Source organism: Phoca vitulina, unplaced genomic scaffold (assembly GCF_004348235.1).
Source record: "Phoca vitulina isolate PV1807 unplaced genomic scaffold, GSC_HSeal_1.0 scaffold1, whole genome shotgun sequence".
Lineage (NCBI taxonomy): Eukaryota > Metazoa > Chordata > Mammalia > Carnivora > Phocidae > Phoca > Phoca vitulina.
This window is the reverse complement of record NW_022589704.1, coordinates 19,456,627-19,477,316: the sequence shown is the minus strand read 5'-3', so window position 1 is coordinate 19,477,316 and position 20,690 is coordinate 19,456,627. Positions and strand designations below refer to the sequence as shown.

Sequence of the window (20,690 nt, the reverse complement as noted above, 5' to 3'; positions counted from 1 at the left end):
ATGACGCCCAGCCTCTCATAGTGGGGTCCATGACTGGGGTCGGCACCCAGGTCCTGTAGGGCCCACTGCTGAGCTCACCTTTCTGTCCCTCGCCCCAGTCCGTAGCCAACCTGCAGGCCGGGTTAGCAGAACACCTCCCTGCGGGCTCTCCTCTTCCTCCCCCTGAGGCTCAGTGCAGAAGGTGGTAGAGACAGCACCCCCACATCTAGCCCCACCCCTACCTAAGCCCAGGACAAAAATCTTTGGCTTTTTTTTTTTTTAAAGATTTTATTTATTTATTTGTGAGAGAGCAAGAAGGAGAGAGCTGGGGAAGAGGTAGTGGGAGAGGGAGAAGCAGACTCCCCACTGAGCAGGGAGCCGGACGCAGGGCTCGATCCCAGAACCCAGAGGTCATGACCTGAGCTGAAGACGGACGCTTACCCGACTGAGCCACCCAGGCTCCCCAACAAAACCTATAGCTTAAGGACCCCAGGCTTTCCAAAGCTGAGGGCAGCCAATGCACAGCCCTACCAGGGGTCTTCCAGAATCCTCCTTGCCCCCAGGAAGGACAACTCCAAGCAGGTGGCAGGGTTTGGACCTGGTGCCACTTGGCAGCCAGACCTTGAGCTTCACAGCTCACTCGGCTCTGGAGTCTCAAACTTGGAAGTCTGCAGCAAGGCAGGGACTAGGGTGAGGTGCTTCGGGCAGGAAATTTCAGGAGGCATCCACTCTCAGCTCGCACGAGGTGCACCCACACAACCCTGAGAGCCAGGCCTCCTCAAGTGTTCCACTCTTCCTGCCCTGCTCTGGGGATGCCTTTTCATAATGGCAACACAGTAACAATCACTGTTCATGAGGTCCTAATGATCTGAGCATAATATCAAGTTCTTTACTTCCATGACCATCAATCCTCGGAACCGCCGAGGTAAGCATGACCCCACTTTGCAGTTGAGACAGAAGGTCCAAGAGGTTCAGTAACTTGCCCAATGTTGCCCAGCTGGTCTTTGAACCGGGCTCCCTCCATCCCCGTCATGTTCTTTCTCCTCTCCCTGACGAAGATCTTCACTCACTGAAAGTTCCTCTCAGTCAACTGCCCTCCCATTGGGAACAAGCTTTATGTGACTTAGAGACGAATTGTCTCGGATCCTCAGGAAGAAGAGACCCCTTCAGTGCACTGCCGTAGGAAGAGGAGGAAATGGACGGCAGTAGGAGACACTGAGATCAGACATCAGAGAGAACTTCCTGAATGTGAAGGGTTGCGAACCACAGGGCGGATAAGGGAAACTGCACATCCTTTCCTCAAGTTTTTTTTTTTCCAAAAAAAGACACGCACGCCCCCTCTGCGCATGCATACCCACCCCAAACTGTGTGGGCTCGAGGGGCTGGGTGGCTGGGATGATGCCCAGAGGTTTGTGCAGTATGACATGTTGGTGGCCTACAGGGAGGGTGGGCTGGGAAAAAATGTATCTGTGGGCCGCTGTTGTGGAGGAAGGAAAAGGCAAGGCAAGGGCCATGGGGGGGAGGGGTAGATGCCCAAGCCCAGGCTCGGGGGAGGGGTCTGGCGCAGAATGCAGACTCAGCCTCCGGAGGAACATTCTGTCCAGAAATTCCTCACACCCTCCTTCCTTCCACTGCTCCAGCCCTCCCCACTCTTGCCCCCTGGGAGGCCTGGAATCCAGGCAGTTTTTTAGGCCAAAAAGACCCCATGACGTCACATGTCCCGCCATGGCAACCCACTGTGAGATCACAGGTGGTGCTGCCTAGCAGGACGGGAAGGGAGTCGGGGGGAGCCAGCAGGTAGGGCTGGTGGGGGCTGGAGGAGCGTCCTCAGCCCCGGGACCCACAGCAGGTTATTCCAGGCTCACTTGCTCCAGAAATAGAACCCTAAGCAGATGAAGGGAGGGGCTGGAAGCAAGAGGGAAGAGCAGGGAAGCACCATTTACTGGACACTTAGAGGGCGTGGGGCTGGGTGGGCACATTACAGACCCCCCAGTCCCCGGAGTGGGAGCGGGAGGAGGACGATCACACAAGGACAAAATATCCCAGAGCTGTCGCCACTCAGGTAGCACTTTGAACCCCTTTGGGCAGATGCAGAAACCGAGTGTCCAGGTCTGCACCTCAAAGCCTGTGTTTGCCCCTCGCCTACCACCACCCCCACCCCCTCCCTGTGTTAATTCCCACCATCCTGGGAAGGCGGAGCCCCTGGGGGTGGGCATCAGCACTGAGGGCAGGGGGCTGGAGAGAGGGTGCGGAACACACAGGGCCAGGCCCGGCCAGGGTGGGAGGGAGGCCAGTGGCCTGGTTCCCCATTAAGTGTTTGGGCGAAGTCGCCCCAGGGGCTCCATCCTCTCCTGAGCAGGCCTAGGCCCCCAGAGGAAAAGAACAGGCTGGGTCTGATTAAATGAAATGTGATGCCTGATTTTCCCTGCACAGCCCCCCCCAAGGAGGGGCCTGCGGAAGCCCACTCCTGTCCTCAGGCCGGTCCCAGTTCACCCCCAGGGACCCGGCACACAGTTCCTGGCAGAGAGGGGGCAACAGCAGGGGTGGCGGGCACTCACCCAGCCCCCTCCTGCCCCTGCTCCACACTGGATGCCGTTCTCCCCTTCCCAGGGCACTGGGAGTCTGGACTTCCCTAGGCGCTTCCTCTGTGCCCCTCTGGCCACTCTTGTCCGCGTTCTCTCTACTCCAGCTGAGCACCTGTGCCCAGCACTCCTCCCACAGCCCCCTCACCACCCAGCCGCACCCCACAGCTGGCAGCAGACTCTCTCAGATCCTGCTCTGGGTCACTTCCCCACTCAAGGACCCATAATGGCCCTACTGCTTGGCTCATCAAGTTCAAGTTCCCCTGCCAGGCGTGTGTACTCCTCCCTTATCTGGCCCCTTCCTCCACACATGCCATGTTCGCACTCTTTCCATTCCTGCACTCATCAGTTCCATCAGCACACCCAGCCAGGGCCACCAACCAAAATGACACAGAATCGCCTGGCCCCCACTCCCCTCCACCCCCCTCCTCCAGCAAGGGCAGACTGGCCAAAAATATTTACCCTGGGTTTGCCCTGGCTCGCAACGGGCTCAGGAACTCATATGAAGGCCCTGCCCCCTCTCTGTTTCAGCTCTCCATCCTCCTCCTCTCCTCTCTTCCATTTGCTCAAATCTTAAACTAGACCTGAAACAGGAGACAGACTTCCTCAGCCACCACAGCACAAACTGATTGCTTCTTTCCCTGGCCCCCAAGGCCACCTCTGGTGAGAAGCCCCCAGGCGGGCACTAATCAGCTTCCATCTCATACTCCTCTCTTTCCCCCCCACGGAACATGGCTCCCAAGGATTTCTCTTCACCTGACTTGGGTCTCTCCCGGGATGGTGGTCAGCACATTCATGGATGCCTTGACCTCCAGGAGCCATGTCCCTTCACAGCCCAGTCTAAGGGCGGGACTTCCACCAGTCCCTCCCCAGAGAAAGAACTTGCCATCAGCACCCACCTTACACCTAGTAGGTGCTGGTGAGTATGGGTTCCAGCAACAGACAGCAACACCCCCCCTCCCCCGACAGGCCATTTTAGATGTTAGAAAGCTCTTCTTTACATCTAAGTATCCTTCCTCCTCTTTGTAAGAACCTCCATACTAGGTTCTACTCTGGAGAGCAATAGCAAATCTGCCCTTCCCCACGTTCTCATTCCCAGTCTGCGCCTGCTCCATATTTTCCCTCTCCAGACCGCACAGCCCTGTTGCACGAAAGGAGATCTTCAGCACCCTCACCACTCTGAGAATCTTCTTTGGAATGTAATGCCCAGTTTGCTCTCTCCTTTGAAAACCAAGCCTCTATCGGGCTCATCTCTCCTGACATTGCTCCACTTTCTAGAATCTTCCAAGATGGCTGCTCATGGCACTCATGGCCAGAAGATGAAATTTCATCAGAGCCTGGAGTTCAAACTAAAGCGACTGCTAGTCATTCTCCTTGATGGAGGGCAAGATGGCATCATCAGGGCTGAGGGCTCTGCACACTTGTCCGGAACATCACATCATCCTCCTCCTCCATGAGGCAGTGTGGTGCCTTCTTGCCTCAGATCTGACACTCAGGCACCTTGGGAAAGTCGTCTGAAAATCTCAGGACCACCACTCCAAGCCCAGGAGAATGGCTGCTCTCAAGAAAACAGCGTTATTCACAAGAGCTAAAATCCAGAAGTAGCTCAAATGTCCACTGACAGATGAATGGGTAAGCAAACTGTGAGACAGACATACAATGGAATATTATTCAGCCTTGAAAAGGAAGGACATTCTGACACACACTACAGCACAGGGAGTCTTGAGTACATCAGTGCTAAGTGAAACAAGCCAGTCACAAAAGGACACATATCATATGAGTTCACTCACATGAGGCACTTAAGTGGTCAAATTCAGAGAGATACAAAGAGAATGGTGGTTGGCAGGGACTGGGGAAGGGGAGGGCAGAGCTCTTGTTAAATGGGTAGAGTTTTGTTTTACAAGATGACAAGAGTTCTGGAGTAGGATGGGTGACGTTTGTACAAGGACAGAAATGAACTTAATACCATGACTGTGCATTCGAAAATGGTTAAGATGGTTAATTTTCTGTTATGTGTATTTTACCACAATAAAAAAACACTCAAGACAAAAAAAATTTTTCAGGGCCTCCATTTCATCTGAAACAGAGCAGGACTGGACCAAATGGTGTCTAAAGTCCTCTCTTTCCTGTGGCTCCATGCCAACCCCACTCGCCTTCTAGAAGGCCTGGCACTGTGGCAGAAAGGAACTTTGCGGCCCCAGCATTAAAACAGCAGTGTGCACAAGGTGGGTGCTCAGGACCCTCCTCTAAATCCCAGGCCCTAAGCTAGCTAGGTACACTTGTGGTTGGTGCTGTTTAGAAAAAGAAATCCCAACACATGAAACTAATGTAACATTGTGTGTCGACTCTACTTCAAATAAATGAAGGAAGGGAGGGAGGGAGGGAGAAAGGAAGGAAAGGAAAGGAGAGGAAATCCCAGAAAAGTCCACCTGGCTGCATCCAGTATTTACATCAGCAGCAAGCATCTAGGGGATCCTGGGGAGAAAGCAGAACCAGGAATCTAAAACCCCACTCCTGACCCAGCACACCACCACCCACCCCCCAACTACTGTGGGACCATGAACAGATCACCTAGCCTTTCTGAGCCCCACATTGTTCCTCCGCCTACCCAGGTGGCTCTCACATGTGCCCAGACTTTCACACAATCCACTGTGGGTTCCCCATGGCCCGATGTCAGGGGAAGGGCTTTGAAAACTGCAGGTGTCATGCAAGTGAATGACGTTTGTCATGACTGATGGTCAGGAGGGTGGACAGCAGTGCTGGACTACTGAGTCAAAATCCCAGCTCCCTCTCTGAATATCTGTGGGGCCTGAGGCCTCAGTTCCTCATCTGTAATATTGGGATAATCACAGCATCTCTCTTGCTGTGTTGTCCTGCAGAATAAATGAGTTTATTTTTACAAAGCTTTCCGAACCATGTTTGGCGGAAAGAAAGTTCCATACAAGGGTTAACGTCTCCCCATTGCTCTGATTGCTATTATGGGTGAATCTGGCCTGGCATTCCCATTGTCCCATTCACCTCTTCCCTCCTGCCCTCACAAACTCCCCACCCGACCTCCAGTTCATCCCACAGTGACATTCTGAGCACCTGCCAAGGGGCTGGTCTGCGTGAGGAGAAGCACTTGCACCCCCTTCTGTCCCCGGCGCAAGTCTCCTGGGTGCCAGGCTGTGTGTGCAGCAGGGCTCACCATCCAGCCGACCTCGGCGGCCACTCCACTTGGCTATCACCCTCGGGAAATTCCTTTTGACTCTTTATTTTTCTGAAGTTGAGAAAAGCTGCTTCAGCAATTTCCAAGGATCAGGAGCGTCCGTGGCAAACAAGCCCTCTCCCCTCTTCATCCTGCCCCCACCGGGGGACCCCACAGGAGGGAGGTGACCCTAGGACCCTTCTACCCAAGGCCTTGGGCAACATCTGTTGAGTAAGATGAAAACACGGGTTGAAGATTAAGCCACTTTGCCCTGGCTGGCCTGGCACAGGCTGGAGAATGTGACTGGCAGGCACACACCATGCAGAAATCCTGTGCCCAGAACTCGGGCTCCCGATCCCAGGGGGGTAAGATCGAAGCAAGATGGGTAAGAAGGCCAGAGGGAGAGCTGGGACCCCCCCGAGACCTGGAGAAACTGCAACAGACAGGCACACACTGTGTGAGGCACGAGGGAAGGGGGCAGGGAGACCAGAGACCAGCTCTGCCGAGGCTGAAGGGGAGGCAGCAAATGGAAAAGGAAGGAAAAATACAACCCGCCCTTTCCTCCCTCTTGTGAACCTGCTCAAAGCACTTGCCTCGCCTGCCTTGAGGAAACAGGTGCTGAGTGCTCTCTGGGGGAAGCCAAACTTTCTCCCGGTTTCCCCTGGGCCACTTTCCCACTCCCTGGGGACGACAGCAGAGCTTCCGGCCCAGGCCCACCCCTGCCCCTCGAATAGACAGACCCCCGCCCATGGGCAAGCGGGGCAACAGGGGCCACAGCAGTCCCGCTTCCTGAGCCCCTAATCCGCACCGGGCATCCAGCTGAACGCCTTTCTTCCACTGCTGTATCCCTACCCTCCGGCACGTAGTAGGTGACAGCCTACTATGTGCTGGAGGGTAGGGATACAGCAGTGAGCACAACAGATAAAAATCCCTGTCCACACAGGCTGACGTGCTGGTATGGGGGGAGCCCTGTAAATGAGACGCACCGTGTACCAGGTTGTGAGACATGGAGGGACCAGGAGAGCAGGGAGGGGAGACAGGGCTGCTGGGGGAAAGGGAAATCTCACACTTGCGTGAACACCTGTGGGAGGGAAAGAGCCTTGCCTCGCAGGGATCCGTGGGAATGGGCTCCCGGCCGGGAGGAACACAAACAACAGCGGTCCTGAAGCAGCATCATGCCTGCTGTGTTCAAGGAGCAGCAAGAAGACCAGGTATCTGACCAAGAGTGAGTGGAGGAGAGAGCTTCTAGAAGGAGATGTTCCAGAGTGCAAAGCCATCCCGTAGGGTGGTACAGGCCAATGCAAGAACCTGGACTTTTACCCCACATCAGGTGGGCAGGCCCTGGAGGGCCCTGAATATGGATTAAATAAATACATTCACAGGGCGCCTGGGTGGCTCAGTCGGGTAAACATCTGCCTTCGGCTCAGGTCATGATCCCGAGGCCCTGGGATCAAGCCCTGTATCCGGCTCCCTGCTCAGTGGGGAGTCTGCTTCTCCCTCTCCCTCTTGCTCTCTCACAAATAAAATCTTAAAAAAAAAAAAAAAAAAAGCCAAAGGTTTTGTCCTGGGCTTAGGTAGGGGTGGGGCTAGATGTGGGGGTGCTGTCTCTGTCTGGGCCATGTGGGCTCCCTGCTCAGCGGGGAGTCTGCTTCTCCCTCTCCCCCTCCTCCCTACTTGTGCTCTCTCATGTGCGCGCTCTCTCTCTCTCTCAAATAAATAAAATCTTTAAAAAAAAAATACACTCATTTCCTTTTTATTCTCCCTAACCACCTTATAGGGTAGCTGCTATTACAAGCTCCCAATCTGCAGAGGGGGAAACTGAGGTTCAGAGAGATTAAGCAATGTGTCCAAGGTCACACAGAGGAGACTGGGGGCCAGGATCCAAAGGGAGGGAGTCTAACCCCCTCACTCTTGACCACGGCGGTGGGGAGGGGGGGTTCTGATTTAGGTGGGAAGCCTCAGGGAGCACAATCTGGTGTGTCAACCATTCCACCACCAGGTGGCTGACCCAGCCTCCAGGAAGGTCAGAGCCTCCTGCACAGGTGGGGCACATCACAGGGACGGGAAGATTCCACAGCCTCACTCAGGTAGGAGTTCCTTCGGTATCTAACTGCAATCCTTCCAGCTGGAATGCCAACGTCTTCCCTTTTGTTCCAACCCCTGACCCTTCCTCACATAAACAAAGCTCACAAGACTCCAAGTGGCCAGGAATCTGGCTTCTGCCTGGAGATCCCTAAACCCCAGACCCCCCAGCTATTCTAGAGCAGCCAAGGACATTCTGTTCTCAGAGGCGAGGTGGCAGTTGGGTTGAAATGATGAGACTTATGCTCCCCGCTTCCCCCACCCCCACCCCGCCCGCCCACCATGATGACCCTCCACAATCCCCGAGTGACTTCTTACCGGCAGTTGCAAACCAGGCCTGCACCCCAGCCTCGCCCCACCCGCCCCTCTGTTGTCAGATGACCTTGCGACTGGGCTCTGTGCGAAAAACACGTCACATCTGGAGCGGCACAGCCGGGCAGAGCTGAGGCCCAGGAGGGTCTGAGCCCAGTGAGACCAGGGAGGAGGGGCCTCTGCGAGGAACAGAAATAGCTTGGCGGCGCCTGGGCCAGGGCTGCAGAGGCCAGGGACACGGCCGTGGGCCCGAGGTGGCTGAGTCACGAGCGCTTTTACAAACTTTATTTCATTCCAGCAACAACCCTCGGTGGAGGGGAGACTTCTCAGCACCAAGAAGGCCTTGGGAGCATCTGGAGCAACCCCTCTCCTTGACAGTAAGGGAAGCTGGGGTCCAGAAAGAGTGCGGGACTCGTCCATTGTCACGGGGCAAATGGGTGTTGGAGGGAAAGAAGAGACCAGGTGGCCTGACAGAGATTCCAGTCTCCAGGCTGAGCGAGTGTGCAGACGCCTGAAACTGCCAGGACATCCTGGCCCCCTCCCCCAGACTCCCACCCACACGAGTGTCATCAGAGGCTCCTCTGTATCAGCAAATCAGATTGTGCCCATAGGACACCCCTCCCCCCACACACAAACGCACACGGATGCACCTGTGCTCATGCAGACCCCTCCCCTCCAGCCTCCAGGGCCCTGCCTCCCTCCAGCGCTGGGCTGGGGAGCAGGGGGGGCCTTGGGAGGGTGAGAAGACCCTGAGAGGGCCGGGAGGAAAAGTTCCCAGTGTTCCAAATCAGCCCAGCTGGGATCCGTCTGGAACAGGCCCCTCTCCCCACAGCCCACAACTCATAGGCGTCCTGCCCCTATCCACACTTTTCTGGAAGCCTGCTGGGGGAGGCAGGGGTGGGAGACATGGAGACAGAGCAGAAAAGCAGAGTCAGCCAAGGGGCTTGGAGGTGCAGTGGGCCACCTGAATGTGAGCCACTGCCCAGGCGGGTGAACTCTGTGGGTCCGGCTATCCATTCCCTGTCCTCCAGCCAAAGGGTATCTGGTCCTGGCAGGTAGAAGGTGCCGTCCCCTGGTCCTGGAAGCCCAGAGCAAGAGGCACTGGCCAGGCCCAGAGGCATGTGAGATGCCCTTTTATGGGTTTTTCCAAGGACTTCAGTCTCAAATTGAAATAGGAGGCCCTGCATCTCATCAGAAGGGACCTCATGACTCATTTCCTCCCAGTCCAGCTTCAGCCTCGGGAAGTGTCCCCCTCCTCCTCCTTACCTAATGGCCCAGCACCCTCCGGGGCTAGCAGCATGCTTAGGTCTAAAGGCAGCAGTAACGAAGGAGCTGAAGAAAGAGGGGAAAGAGACCAGCAGGGTAGGGAAGGGACTGTCACTCACCACCAATTCATGGCTGGATGGAGGAAGGCAGGGGGCAGCCACCTGTGGGAGGGAACAGAGAAAGGGGCAAGGTTAGCATCTTTCATCCCCACAGAAAACCAGGGCCTCCTGAGACCATTCCACGACCCCGCCTCCATGCTAGACACCCCTTCCGTGAGCCCAACACACTGACCATCACCAGCTGGAGAGGTCACTGGAAGACTCTGCAGCCATGTGGGGGATTCCCTCAGGCAATAACACTGGGTAGAGGGGGTGTGGCAGAAGGCAAAAGATTTTAAGATTTTTATTTATTTACTTGATAGAGAGAGAGTGCGCACACATGCTCACGGTAGGAAGGGGCACAAGGAAAGGGAGAAAGAGAATCTCAAGCAGACGCTGTGCTGAGCGCAGGGCCCGATGCGAGACTCGATCTCATGACCCTGAGATCATGACCTGAGCCGAAACCAAGAGTCGGAAGCTTAACTGACTGAGCCACCCAGGCACCCTGTTATCACACAATTTTTTAATTCTGTAGAAAAATATGCAGAAGACTGGAGGTCAGTGCACCGGGATTTTTTTAATAGCAGTGGGTTAAGGTAATAAGAAGAAGGATTTTTTTTTTTCTCTGCTCTATGTTCTAAATGTTCTACAATATGCTAAGATTTGTTTTACATTTTTTAAAAACATGTTTAAGACCTCTGAGAAAGGAGGTTCTCCCCAATGCCAGGACATCTCACCCAAAGCTGCACACAGAGTCTGGGGTCCCCACAGCATGTGGGAAGCAGGATGGTGAAAGGCCCCTGCCAGTTCTTCCAAAGAAAGCCTTGAGGGGTGAAAGCACCCTCTCGATGGGCAAGCTTTTATTCTTAACACCATCCTCATCTTCCTCTCTGATGGAGGGTGGGGACTGGCATGCGGGCCTCCAGACAGAGGGAGGGGGGAGGGAGGGCTGCATTTCTCCCTCCCCTGAGATAACATCCCCCATCCAGGCCAGGCAGCCAAACCACTACCCTGACAATTAGCAGGGCCCTTTATCAGAGACTCAGTGTGTTCTTTTTTTCTAGCTGGGACACGTTTTTCTTGGAGCTCATACCTCAATCTTGGCTCCAATTCCCAACCCAAGGGGCCCACGGAGGGGACTAGGAGGAGGCTCTCCCTCGGGCATAAGGGTGTGTGGGCACAAGCCCCAGATCGCTGAAGAGGGGGCTGCTGCCTCCTCAAAAAGTGGGCAACCCCTGCTCCGGCCACCACCCCAGCGGAGCGGTGATGGTGACAGCCTCCAGGCTCGGCTAGAGTTGGCTGCTCACAAGAAGCCACCCTCAGCCGGGCCCTCCCTCCACCAGACCCAGTTCTGTCCTCCAACCAGCCAAAGGGATCCCCAGACTTGACACACCAGCCCAGAAGGGGACAAGACTCACGTGATGGTGTGCCCTGAGCTCTGGAAGGGGCAGAGAAGCTGGGTGTTTAGCATCCCTGGGTTCTCGATCCAGTCCCGTTACGGGCTTCCTGCCCCAACTCATTCTCCAGCAAAGAAGCCTGAGTTGAGTCTCAGTATCTATCGCCCTGTACTCACCATTACTCCAAGACTATTGAGAGAGTCATACATGAGGCCAAAACAAAGGAACAATAGCTAACATTCATTGAATATGGACTATAGGAATGACAGGCATTATTATCTATGCTTGACCCATATTAACTCATTTAATCTTTCAACAACCCAATAAGGTAGGTACTATTACATCTTTGGTTGAGGTGCAGGGGGGCACAGAGAGGTTAAACACCTTGCCCAAGGTCACAGAGCAGATAAGTGGTGAAGATTTGAACTTAGGCATTCTGATTCCCAAAATGAAATGTGAAGGGAAACTCCTCCCTTATGTTCAAGAGAACAAGGAAACGTGGGGACAAATGCTCCCCCAAGTTCAGGGTTCTTGATACACACAAGCATGGAGCCATGAGTGACTGTTTTAGAAGTTTCTGGGGCAGACAGAGCCTAGCGTGGGGTGGAGGATGCCAGGAGAACAGACTGGGAAGGAAGGGAAGCTCCCAGAGGTGGCTGTGGCCTGCAGGGTTCTCTGCCTGCCCTGCCCACTGGACAAGGTCTCAGCCACGGGGGACACTACTGCTCCCCCAGGCACCTGTGGGCAGGAGTCCTGCATCCAGCAGTGGCCTCCTCCCTGTCCCCTCCTGTCCCTAACCCCATTCAGGGGCTATAGGTTTCAACCTCACGGGGCCAGGTTCCCAGTGTCTGCCACCACTCTATCATTTATGGGTCCCTCGGGCCCTGGATGGGAGCAGGTGCAATCCACAGGGCAGCACCCTGCTCCGCTCCTTCCTTGAGAGCTGGAGATGGGGCTCGGGTGGGGCTGGGAACCTGAGGACCACGCTGCAGGGGGACGGATGCTGCAGGTTCCAGCCACGGCCTCCAGACCCGGGCAAGTCCCATCCACAGCCCTGTCTCCCACGCCATGACACAAGGGGGTTTCCAGTCTCCATTCGGGGTCTGGGGATTGAGGGGGTCGGGGAGAGGTTATGGATCCATTTAAAGGAGGGGCAGAATGGACAGTGTCCTCTGAAACAGTGGGAGGGCCTCTCTTCCAGAACCACCCTAAGGCGGTGGTGGAAAGAACGGGAGTCCAGGTGTCCCGACCCCAGGTCACTTCCCTGTTCCCCTGAGGCAGAGCTGCCCCTAAGGCCTGAGCTCTGCAGAGGAGCGGTGGACCCCCAGCCACAGGGCCTGCGGTCTGGGCGCCCCTCGGGGCCTGCTGCCCCCTAGCAGCTCCTCCACCCACCGCCCCCAGCTGTGCATTCCAGGCCAGCCGGGCCGGCCAGCCCACTAACTTTGTTGTGTGTTTCAATGTCTCTTGTCTCTCTTTTTTTTTGTAAGCAGAGAAATGTTTCCTTAAAAGGCTCTCTCCTTCCCTCCGGCACCCTGGCCCCTGGCCACCCTCTCAGGAGCCTGGAATGTGCCAGGGAGAGCCAGGGCCCCCTGCCACTCTGTGGCCCGTGCCCTACAGCCCCACACTCCCGGTGTCAGCAGTGACCACTCCCACTGCCCCATAGGGACCCGAGCTAGGAACCCTCTCTCCGCAGAGGGGGCAGACTCGGGGGTGTCCGCAGGGGCTCTGGGTCCCAGCCCTGTCATAGACTGGCTTCCCGGGCACTGGCAGTGGAGGATTCCAGGGCTCGGGCCCAGGAGGTCAGCCTCAGGTAAGCCTCCTCCCCTGGTGTATCTCCATAAACCCATCCACACGGTGTGGGCTGAGCAGGCCTGATGCTCAGTCTCTGCCCTTGGAAAAACGCAACAGTCAAAGTAGAAGCAATGGCAGGTGCCCCCGTCACACTTGCCCTATGCCACTCAGCCTAAGTTCCCTCATTTCATCCCTACAACAACCCTCAACACCCCGTTTTATGGCCCAGGAGGCCAAGGCGTTGGGGAGGTCGATAAGCCATCCGATGATGTGAACCCAGCAGGCCGGCTCCCGACGGAGATGCGCTCCTGCCCTCTCGGCCATGCTGATGCTCTCGTAAATGCTAGTGTCCCTACAGCTCTATCCAACGACCAGGGCAACAGCCCCTGGAATGTGGCTTTCGGTCTGCTACTGTCCTAAGCTCTCAAAATGCTTGGGGCAGAGACTTCTTATCCCCACTTCACAGATGAAGAAAGGAAGGCACAGAAAAGGTGATGACTTGTCCAAGGCCACTGCGGAGGGGCAATCTGGCTCTGGAGCCTGCAAGGTAGAGAGCTGGGGGCGCAGCTGGGGGGTGAGTTACCAATGCCTGGCATTCATCAGTCCCCCACCCACTAACATCTTCTGAATTTCAAAGGTCCCTGGACACAATGCCAACAACGGGACACACCCTTGGAGACTCCCCCAGGTCACGAGGTTGAATGCACCAGACTGCAGCCAGCCAGGCAAGGGCTCCCTGCGTGACCTGGGCCCTGTCCTTCTCTCCACCAGCACTCCGTGTCCATCCCTTGTCCAGGACCTAAAGCCACACATAAGGGTGGGCTCTTCTCAGTCCTTCGAGCACACCTAGCTCTGTTCTTCCTCAGGGCCTCTGCATATGCTGTTCCCTTCCAGCCTTCTGGCTTTGGCTTCAATGCCACCACCACAGAGAGGCCCTCCCTGACTCCCTTAAGTCACTCATACACACACACACACACTGTTTCTCCTGCATTCTTATCTCTTCCTTCACAGACCTAATTGCAATTTGCAACTAAACAGGTGTCTGTTTCCTTGTCAGTAATCTGTTTCCCCTGCTAGAAATCAAGGGCCCTGCGGGCAGAGAATACGTCTCGTTCATCACACTGCTCCCAGCACATAGTAGCTGCACAATAAGCACTTGTGGGAAGATGCAGGACACTCGGACCCGAGGAAGGGAGGCGCCTGCAACTACCAGTGGTCAAAATCACCGCCACGGCTGAGAACCTTCTACGCGCCAGGTGCTGGGGCCAATCCTGCCATATGCCTGTCTCTCTGCGCCCTTCCGATCCTGCAGAGTCAGTAATATTGTTTTCGTTTTACAGATGAAAAAAAACGGAGGCTCGAAGAGATCATGACACTTGTCGCAGGTCAATCAGCTGGGAAGGGGCACGCTGCAGGTGAAATCTTGGTCTGTGGGCTCCAGGCAATGCTCTTTGCAGAGCAAGAGGAAACCCAGGCGCCCACCTGGCATGGCCCCCATCACCTCACCAGTGTGCAAGCGATGGGACCTGGTCCCCAACTGGGTGACACTCCCATCCTCAGGGCCTCAAGCTGTCGGCCCTGATAACATCAAACCCCGGGCTCCTAAACTTGCCCAGCCCTTCTGAGGAGCTCCCCACGTCCGCCTGACCCTGGGGCTGGACAGGACCGCCTTGCCCCAGCCAAAACTGAGAACCACTCGAGTCTCTGACTCTAGCATTTCATACGATCCTGAGCAGGTTTTTTTTTTTCCCTATCTCTAGCTAGTCCTTTCTATTATTATTATTGTGGTAAAATGCATACAACATAAAATTTACCATTTTAACCATTTCTAAGAGTACATTTCAATGGCAGGTAAGTGCATTCACACTGCTGTACAACCATCACTCCTACCCATTTCCAGAACCTTGTCACCTTTCCAAACAAGAAACCCCACATCCTTTAAACAAGAACCCCGTCCCCCTTTCCTCCCAGCCCCTGGGGATCTCTAAGCTACCTCCTGTGTCTATGAATTTACCTGTTCTAGGCACCTCGCATAAGAGGAATCACACAGCATTTTGAGTCTGTCTTATTTCCTTCGTGTTCTGGGCTGAGTTCTATCCCCCCAAATTCCCACGTTGCAAGTCCTAATCCCCAGTACGTCAGAACATGACTGTATTGAAAGAGGTGATGGAGTTACAACGAGGCCATCTGCGGGCCCTAATCCAATCTGGCAGGTGTCCTTATAGGAAGAGGCTAGGACCCACAGAGAGTCACTAGGAGAACATGCACAAAGCGAGGACCACGTGAGGACACAAGGATCCGCCTCAGAGGAAATGAGAAGTGCCAACGCCTGGACTTGGAGCTCCCGCCCCCAGAAGTGGGTGAAGATGAATTCATTGTGTGAGCCACCCAGCGTGTGGTATGTTGTTAGAGCTGCCCCAGCAACTGTCACACTTGGTGTCATGTCCTCAGGATTCACTCACGTGGCCGCATGTGGCAGAGCTGCCTTGCTTTTCCAGGCTGCATACTAATCCACTGCGTGAGCCCAGCACACCGTGTTTATCCGATGGATGGACACGCAGGCTGTTTCCACCGAGGTTCTGCCTGACACCCCCTCCACGTCCCTGCCTCCACAACTCCAGGCCCCCATCTCGGCTGACACCCAGAGGTACACGGGAGGGAAGGAAAGTAGGGTTTGCAGAGCACCTACTATGCATCACCAACCTGGGTGCTTTACATACATTTTATTTAGTCTTCATGACAGGTCTTTGGGGCACATGGGCTCAGAGAGGTCAAGCCATTGCCCAACGTCGAACAGCTCGTAAGAGAAGGAATAGCAGAAGCAGAAGCAGCAGTTGCTGAGGTTTCTTTGGATGCTCACTGTGTACCAGGCACACTATTTTATCCCTTCCTCTCCCTGGGACCTGCTGGAGGCAGAGATGAGTGCCCTCATGTCCAGCCGTCTTCGTGGCAATCCCGTGAGATCCAAGACAGTACAGCTGCTAAGTGACAGACCCCGGGGTCCGCCTGACTCCAATGCCCACCTTGCCCAGCACGCCACGCTGCCTCTATGGCCGGATGGAGGTGCCAGGGGCTGTGAATGCAGAGAGCACTCGGGGGTCCCGGGCAGGGTCCACAGAGGAGGGGACACCTGGGCCAGGCCTCCAGGATAGATTGCTTTTGTCTGCTGGGCGTCTCACCCAGGACCGTTCTAAGAGCCCCGAGGGCAGGAAGAGCCCCTGGTCCAGAGCCCGGAGCTCACCCGGTATGTGGATGGGGTTTTAAAAGGTGGAGACGGGGAAAGGGCATTTCAGGTGCAAATGATCACGTGAACAAGGCATGGAGGAAAGAACTCCTACAAGTGCCCCTTGGCTGGGACACAGGGTGGGGGAAGGGGAGAAGGAGGGACACTAAAGGACAAACGGAAGGAGACAAAGGGTAAGAGGACCGGCTGCAAACTCTCCTTACAGGCTGGACCATGGGCAACTTTGACAGCCCAGCAGAGAAGTTAAGACTTTTAGATGCTGGCACTGGGGAGCCACTGAAGGTGCCTGAGTGGGAGAGGGAGCAGAGAGAAGTAAAGGGTGAAGCTTAAGGCAGGCAGAAGATGTGTAATAATGATACTAATAATAATGGGGAGGGGGAGAATGAGTGGGGGGCCCAAAGCCCACAGACAACAGGCCACTTGGGCACCCTAAAACCAAGAAGTCCTCATTTCCACCCTAACAAACACACACTGGACAGACCCTGACCTCCAGCCTTGCCTTCTCTTCCCCCAGCCACAGCACAGGACACCACTGCCCCGACTTCTTCCCTCCCTGCCCTGCACGGAGCAAGTGGACCCCCCCCCCACCGGAGCTGCTGCTCACCCTCCGGGCCCCTCCTGGGGAACCTGTGGCCAGCACGCCACTACCTCTGAGCCCTGGTCACTGAGGTGACACCACAGGGGTCAAGAATAATACAGATCATGACCCCCCAGAGGATCTAGCCTCCATGCCACATGACTGAGGAAAGAGCCAGAAGACCCCCTCGGCTGTGGCCAGCCCAGCACCTCAGACGTCACGTGATGAGTCCGCCGGGCTCCGGCAAGAAGGCCATGGCCAGCCCCGGTGAGCCGGGCAAAGGCAGGCTGGCAGGCCCAGCCAAGTGGACCGAAGGATGGCTTGGAAGCCCGGTGGGAGGCGAGTGTGCACTGAGCCTACACAGCAGTCAGGTAGCTACAGAATGCCTCAGCCAGGGGGCTTGCGGGGAGCAAGGACAAGGTCCGGGTGGCAAAAGGCAGAGCCCCAGCATGGCTCAATGGCTCAAGACACTGGCCTCCCGTTCTGAGCCCCAGGCCCTGGGCAGGGGGCTCCTGGAGAAGAGATGGTAGTTGCTCCCAGGCCTGTGCCCTCCCCTCCAGGCTGCCTGTCCTCACCAGAGCTCGCTCCTGGCCTGCTCGGCTGTTTCCTTCCCTTATATAGAGTTCTGCTCAGGATCAGGAAAGGAAGTGCATCCAGTTCCTGGAGGCAAGAAGGGGCCTGTTCCCAGGGACACCTTGAGCTGAGGGGGGTAGGGCATGTCCCAGGCAAGAGTCCCCTCCAGAACCAGGGGGCCAGCCCTTTCCCCAAACCCAGCACAGGCTCCAACTCCGACAAGAAACAGAGGAGAGTCCCAGAGGGCCGACTCTGGGCAATGCCCCCAGGACGTCTGTCCCCACTGTTCACCCAAACCCTCCTGGGCCACATGCCTCTTGAACCACTGACCCAATCAACCTGCTCCCCAAGCTCCAGCAGCACCCCCTTCTCCCCAGTCCTCCCTCTTGTCTCGGGACCTTCTCCTCGCACCCACGCACTGAGCACCCCGCCCACTGCCAGCCTCTAGGTCTGGTAACACGCTCAAGAAAGGGCTCTCCGGACAGGGAAGTTTCTCTGCAGGCAAACACCTCCCTGACCTCTGGCCACACCCACACGCAGCAGCCAGACTGCACGGCCAACCCTACATGAGGTGGGGAGCCGGGTGTGCCCCTCTTGTGCTCGGCCAGAAGGTGCAGCCACAGGAAAGGGGGGTGCGGTGGACCTAGCAGGGCACGCTATGGAACCAGCAGGCCTCCACCTACGGAAGCTGGTCCCCTGCAGAGCCCCTCTGGAGGATGGCGTGAGCTAGCACCCGCGTTAGTCCACGCTGGAGGCCCGGCTGGTGGCAGAGCATTTTCTCTGAAGATGTGCCTCCCCCTAAACCCAAGCCGAGACCCCGGCTCAGGGGCCACACTTACCCACACCCACAGTTAGTGACTCCAGGAGGGCTGAGGTTGCAACCAGGCCAGCTTCTTATGATGAAACCCCAGTGAGCAGGAGAAGCACAGAAGTTGAGGTCGGGCAAACCTGTACTGAGCATCTATGGTGTGCCAGGCCCTGGGAGCACGAGAGAGGAAGCCAGGGGTCCCAGAGGGGCTGAGCAATAGCCACAGACAAGGGTGGGACACATGGGGCCGTAGGAAAGCACCAGCAGGGGGCAGAAGGCACAGCTGGGCCCAGGGCTTGACACTGATCAGCATCCTGGGCACACAGCCCTACCTCCGCCTCACTCCTCTCCCGCTCAGTGCTGACAACCACCCCACTCCCCCACCCTCGGCCACCCAAGGTTGTGAAGCCAGAAACCTGAGCATCCGCCTTGAATCTCCCTTCCCCTCCCTCCCACCAAGCCTGGACAATTCTTCTGCCCAAATATCTCTCCAAGCCGCCCCACCCTGCACCATAGAGATTACTGCAAGAACCTCCTAACTCAGGTCTCTGCCTTAGGTCTTGCCCCTCTAACCTATTCTCCACTCAGCAGCCAGGGAACTATTTCTAAAATGCACATCCAGTCCTATCACTCCCCTGCCTGAAGTCCTTCCTGGCTCCATGGGACAGAGTCCAAATGCCCTAATATGGTCCTCATGGCCCTGCGGGACCTGGCTGGGTCTCTTTCAGGCCCCATTCCCCACCTCTCTGCCTCCAAGCCCTTGCTCCAGCCAGAGAAACCCCCTTTCAGGTCCAATTCTGTTCCATCTAATATGCTCTGAGCCCATTTCCCAGATGAGACTCAGAGAAGTCACACACTTCGCCCAAGGTCCCAAGCCTCAGCTGTGCCCAGCACCCCACCACCTTGACCCGTCAGGGGCCACAGCAAGAGTTTCGTGGAGGGCATGGCCTCTGAGGTGGATGGGGCGGGGGAGACATCAGCCATGGGAGAACAGAGAGGAGACCAGTCAGCGGGGCCCGGGGCGCACATGGCAAAACGGAGGAAGGGGGTCAAAGGGGGCGCCTTGTGCAAGGTCTGGAGGGCTGGACTGACACACCTGTCCAGGGGCTCTGGAATAGCCCAATGCCTCCAGAGCCAGTGAGAGAAGGCGCAGGCGAGGGGCAGGGCTGGAGGCCAAATGTCCCACCCAAAATAGGCAGCTGCTGCCAAAGCAAGACAAGCTCTGAGCCAGGGCCGGGTGCAGAGGAGAGAGGCCACCAAGACAGCTTCAAGGGGACAGGAGAAGATGGAGAAGCCAGACACCACTGAGAGGCCCAGCCTGGAGGCCTCCGAGGAAGCAGGGCCTCTGCTGCATAAGTGAAAGTGTCAACAGGCAGTTTGAAACGGAGACTTCAGAGCTGCCTTCTCCTGAGATGCAAAGCCCAGGGAAAACCCCAGCCCTTCTTCTCCTCCTGGAGAGGGGCCATTTGTTCCGGAGCAGGGGGTGGGGTGACATGGCCTGCAGCACAGAAAACATAGCTTCTAGGAAGTTCCTCGAAGAATCTGGTCAAGGAAAGGGCTGTGGTCTGTGGTCAAGGTTTTAGTGGAACTGGGGGACCGGTGGGGGGGGGATGGGGGACAGGCCTGGGAAGCAAGACCCTGCATTCACTCCTCAGTGCCAGGTTCCCAGCAAGGGAGACAGAGATGAATAAGAATGGCCTGGACCAGGAGGGGAACTTGGGGCCCAGTGGAGGAGGCCCACATGTAAACAGGGAATTATAAAAGAGCCCAGTAACTAACTGCTATAAGGAAGGTATGAAGAGGGTTATTATCTCACTGGGATTCAAATCCATCTTGTTTTTCCAGAAATTACGCCCAGAGGGAGGCTGCCCACCCAACCCCCCTCACTCCCCACAGACGGTTTCTGTCCCTAGAGGAGAACTTGCAGGGACAAAAGTCTTTGACCCTAAACTGTGCCAGAACAGTGAGGCAGGAAGGACGCATGGGAAAAACAGCTAAGAGCAAGGGGGAAACCCAAGGAGTCAGAGGGCTCGGGAACTGCTAAGAGGCACACCGGCAGCCCTGGGACGTGGCAAAGGAGGCTGAGGAGAGGTTGGGGTGAGGAGACGGTGGGGCTCGGCCAGGCCACGGATCGGAGAATTCTGGAGCTGGGGGCCACACTCGAACCCACACCAACACCAGAGGGTCCCTCTGCCTTCTTAAACTAGACCAGAGTCTGCTCGTGGGCCAGGACCAGGGGCCTGGCCCCTCCTGGCCCCTCTCTCCCTTCCCACTCTGCTTCCTAATCTTAAAGGTGTTACTGGTTGCCTGGGGCACCATCCATTGGGTAACAGGTTTTGAGAGGGAAAAATGCTACCCCAAATGTGCACTCCAATTGCAAGATGCATACCAATTTCAGAAATACCAAATGTTATTTAAAAAAAGTCATCTCAAATTTGAAGAAAAATTGAGGCTCCCCAAACTGCCCTATGCTGCTGACAATCAGGAAATCCCTCCCAGTGTCTACCTACTTTCTTTTTAAAAAATTGAAGGACGCGCAAAGAAAGAACAAGGTGAAAGGCAACCCAAGCCCACGTTACCCAGGAGCAAACTCTACATCCTCAAAGCCCATCTGTGGCTCTTACATTCCCTGGACCCCCGCAGGTCATTCTGTCCCATCGCCTGACTGCAGACAGCTCTGATTCTAACCCAAAACCCATAGCTGGGAGCAGATTCCGTTCTGAAAGATCACACCTAACACCTTTTGTCCATGGATCCCTTTCTTCCAAATTCCTCAACACATCGAGAGGCCACA

The 20,690-nt window shown here is 56.0% G+C and overlaps 1 protein-coding gene across 7 annotated transcripts in view; it reads right to left on the bottom strand.

Annotated features, from left to right (window-relative positions):
- TNS1 (tensin 1) overlaps positions 1–20,690 on the bottom strand; it is a 201,539-nt gene that overhangs the window by 102,469 nt on the left and 78,380 nt on the right. For all 7 annotated transcript variants that reach the window (XM_032402452.1, XM_032402457.1, XM_032402469.1 and 4 more), the window contains one exon: positions 9,528–9,569. In XM_032402452.1, the coding sequence (XP_032258343.1) occupies positions 9,528–9,569 (42 nt within the window). The remainder of the gene's footprint in view (positions 1–9,527; positions 9,570–20,690) is intronic.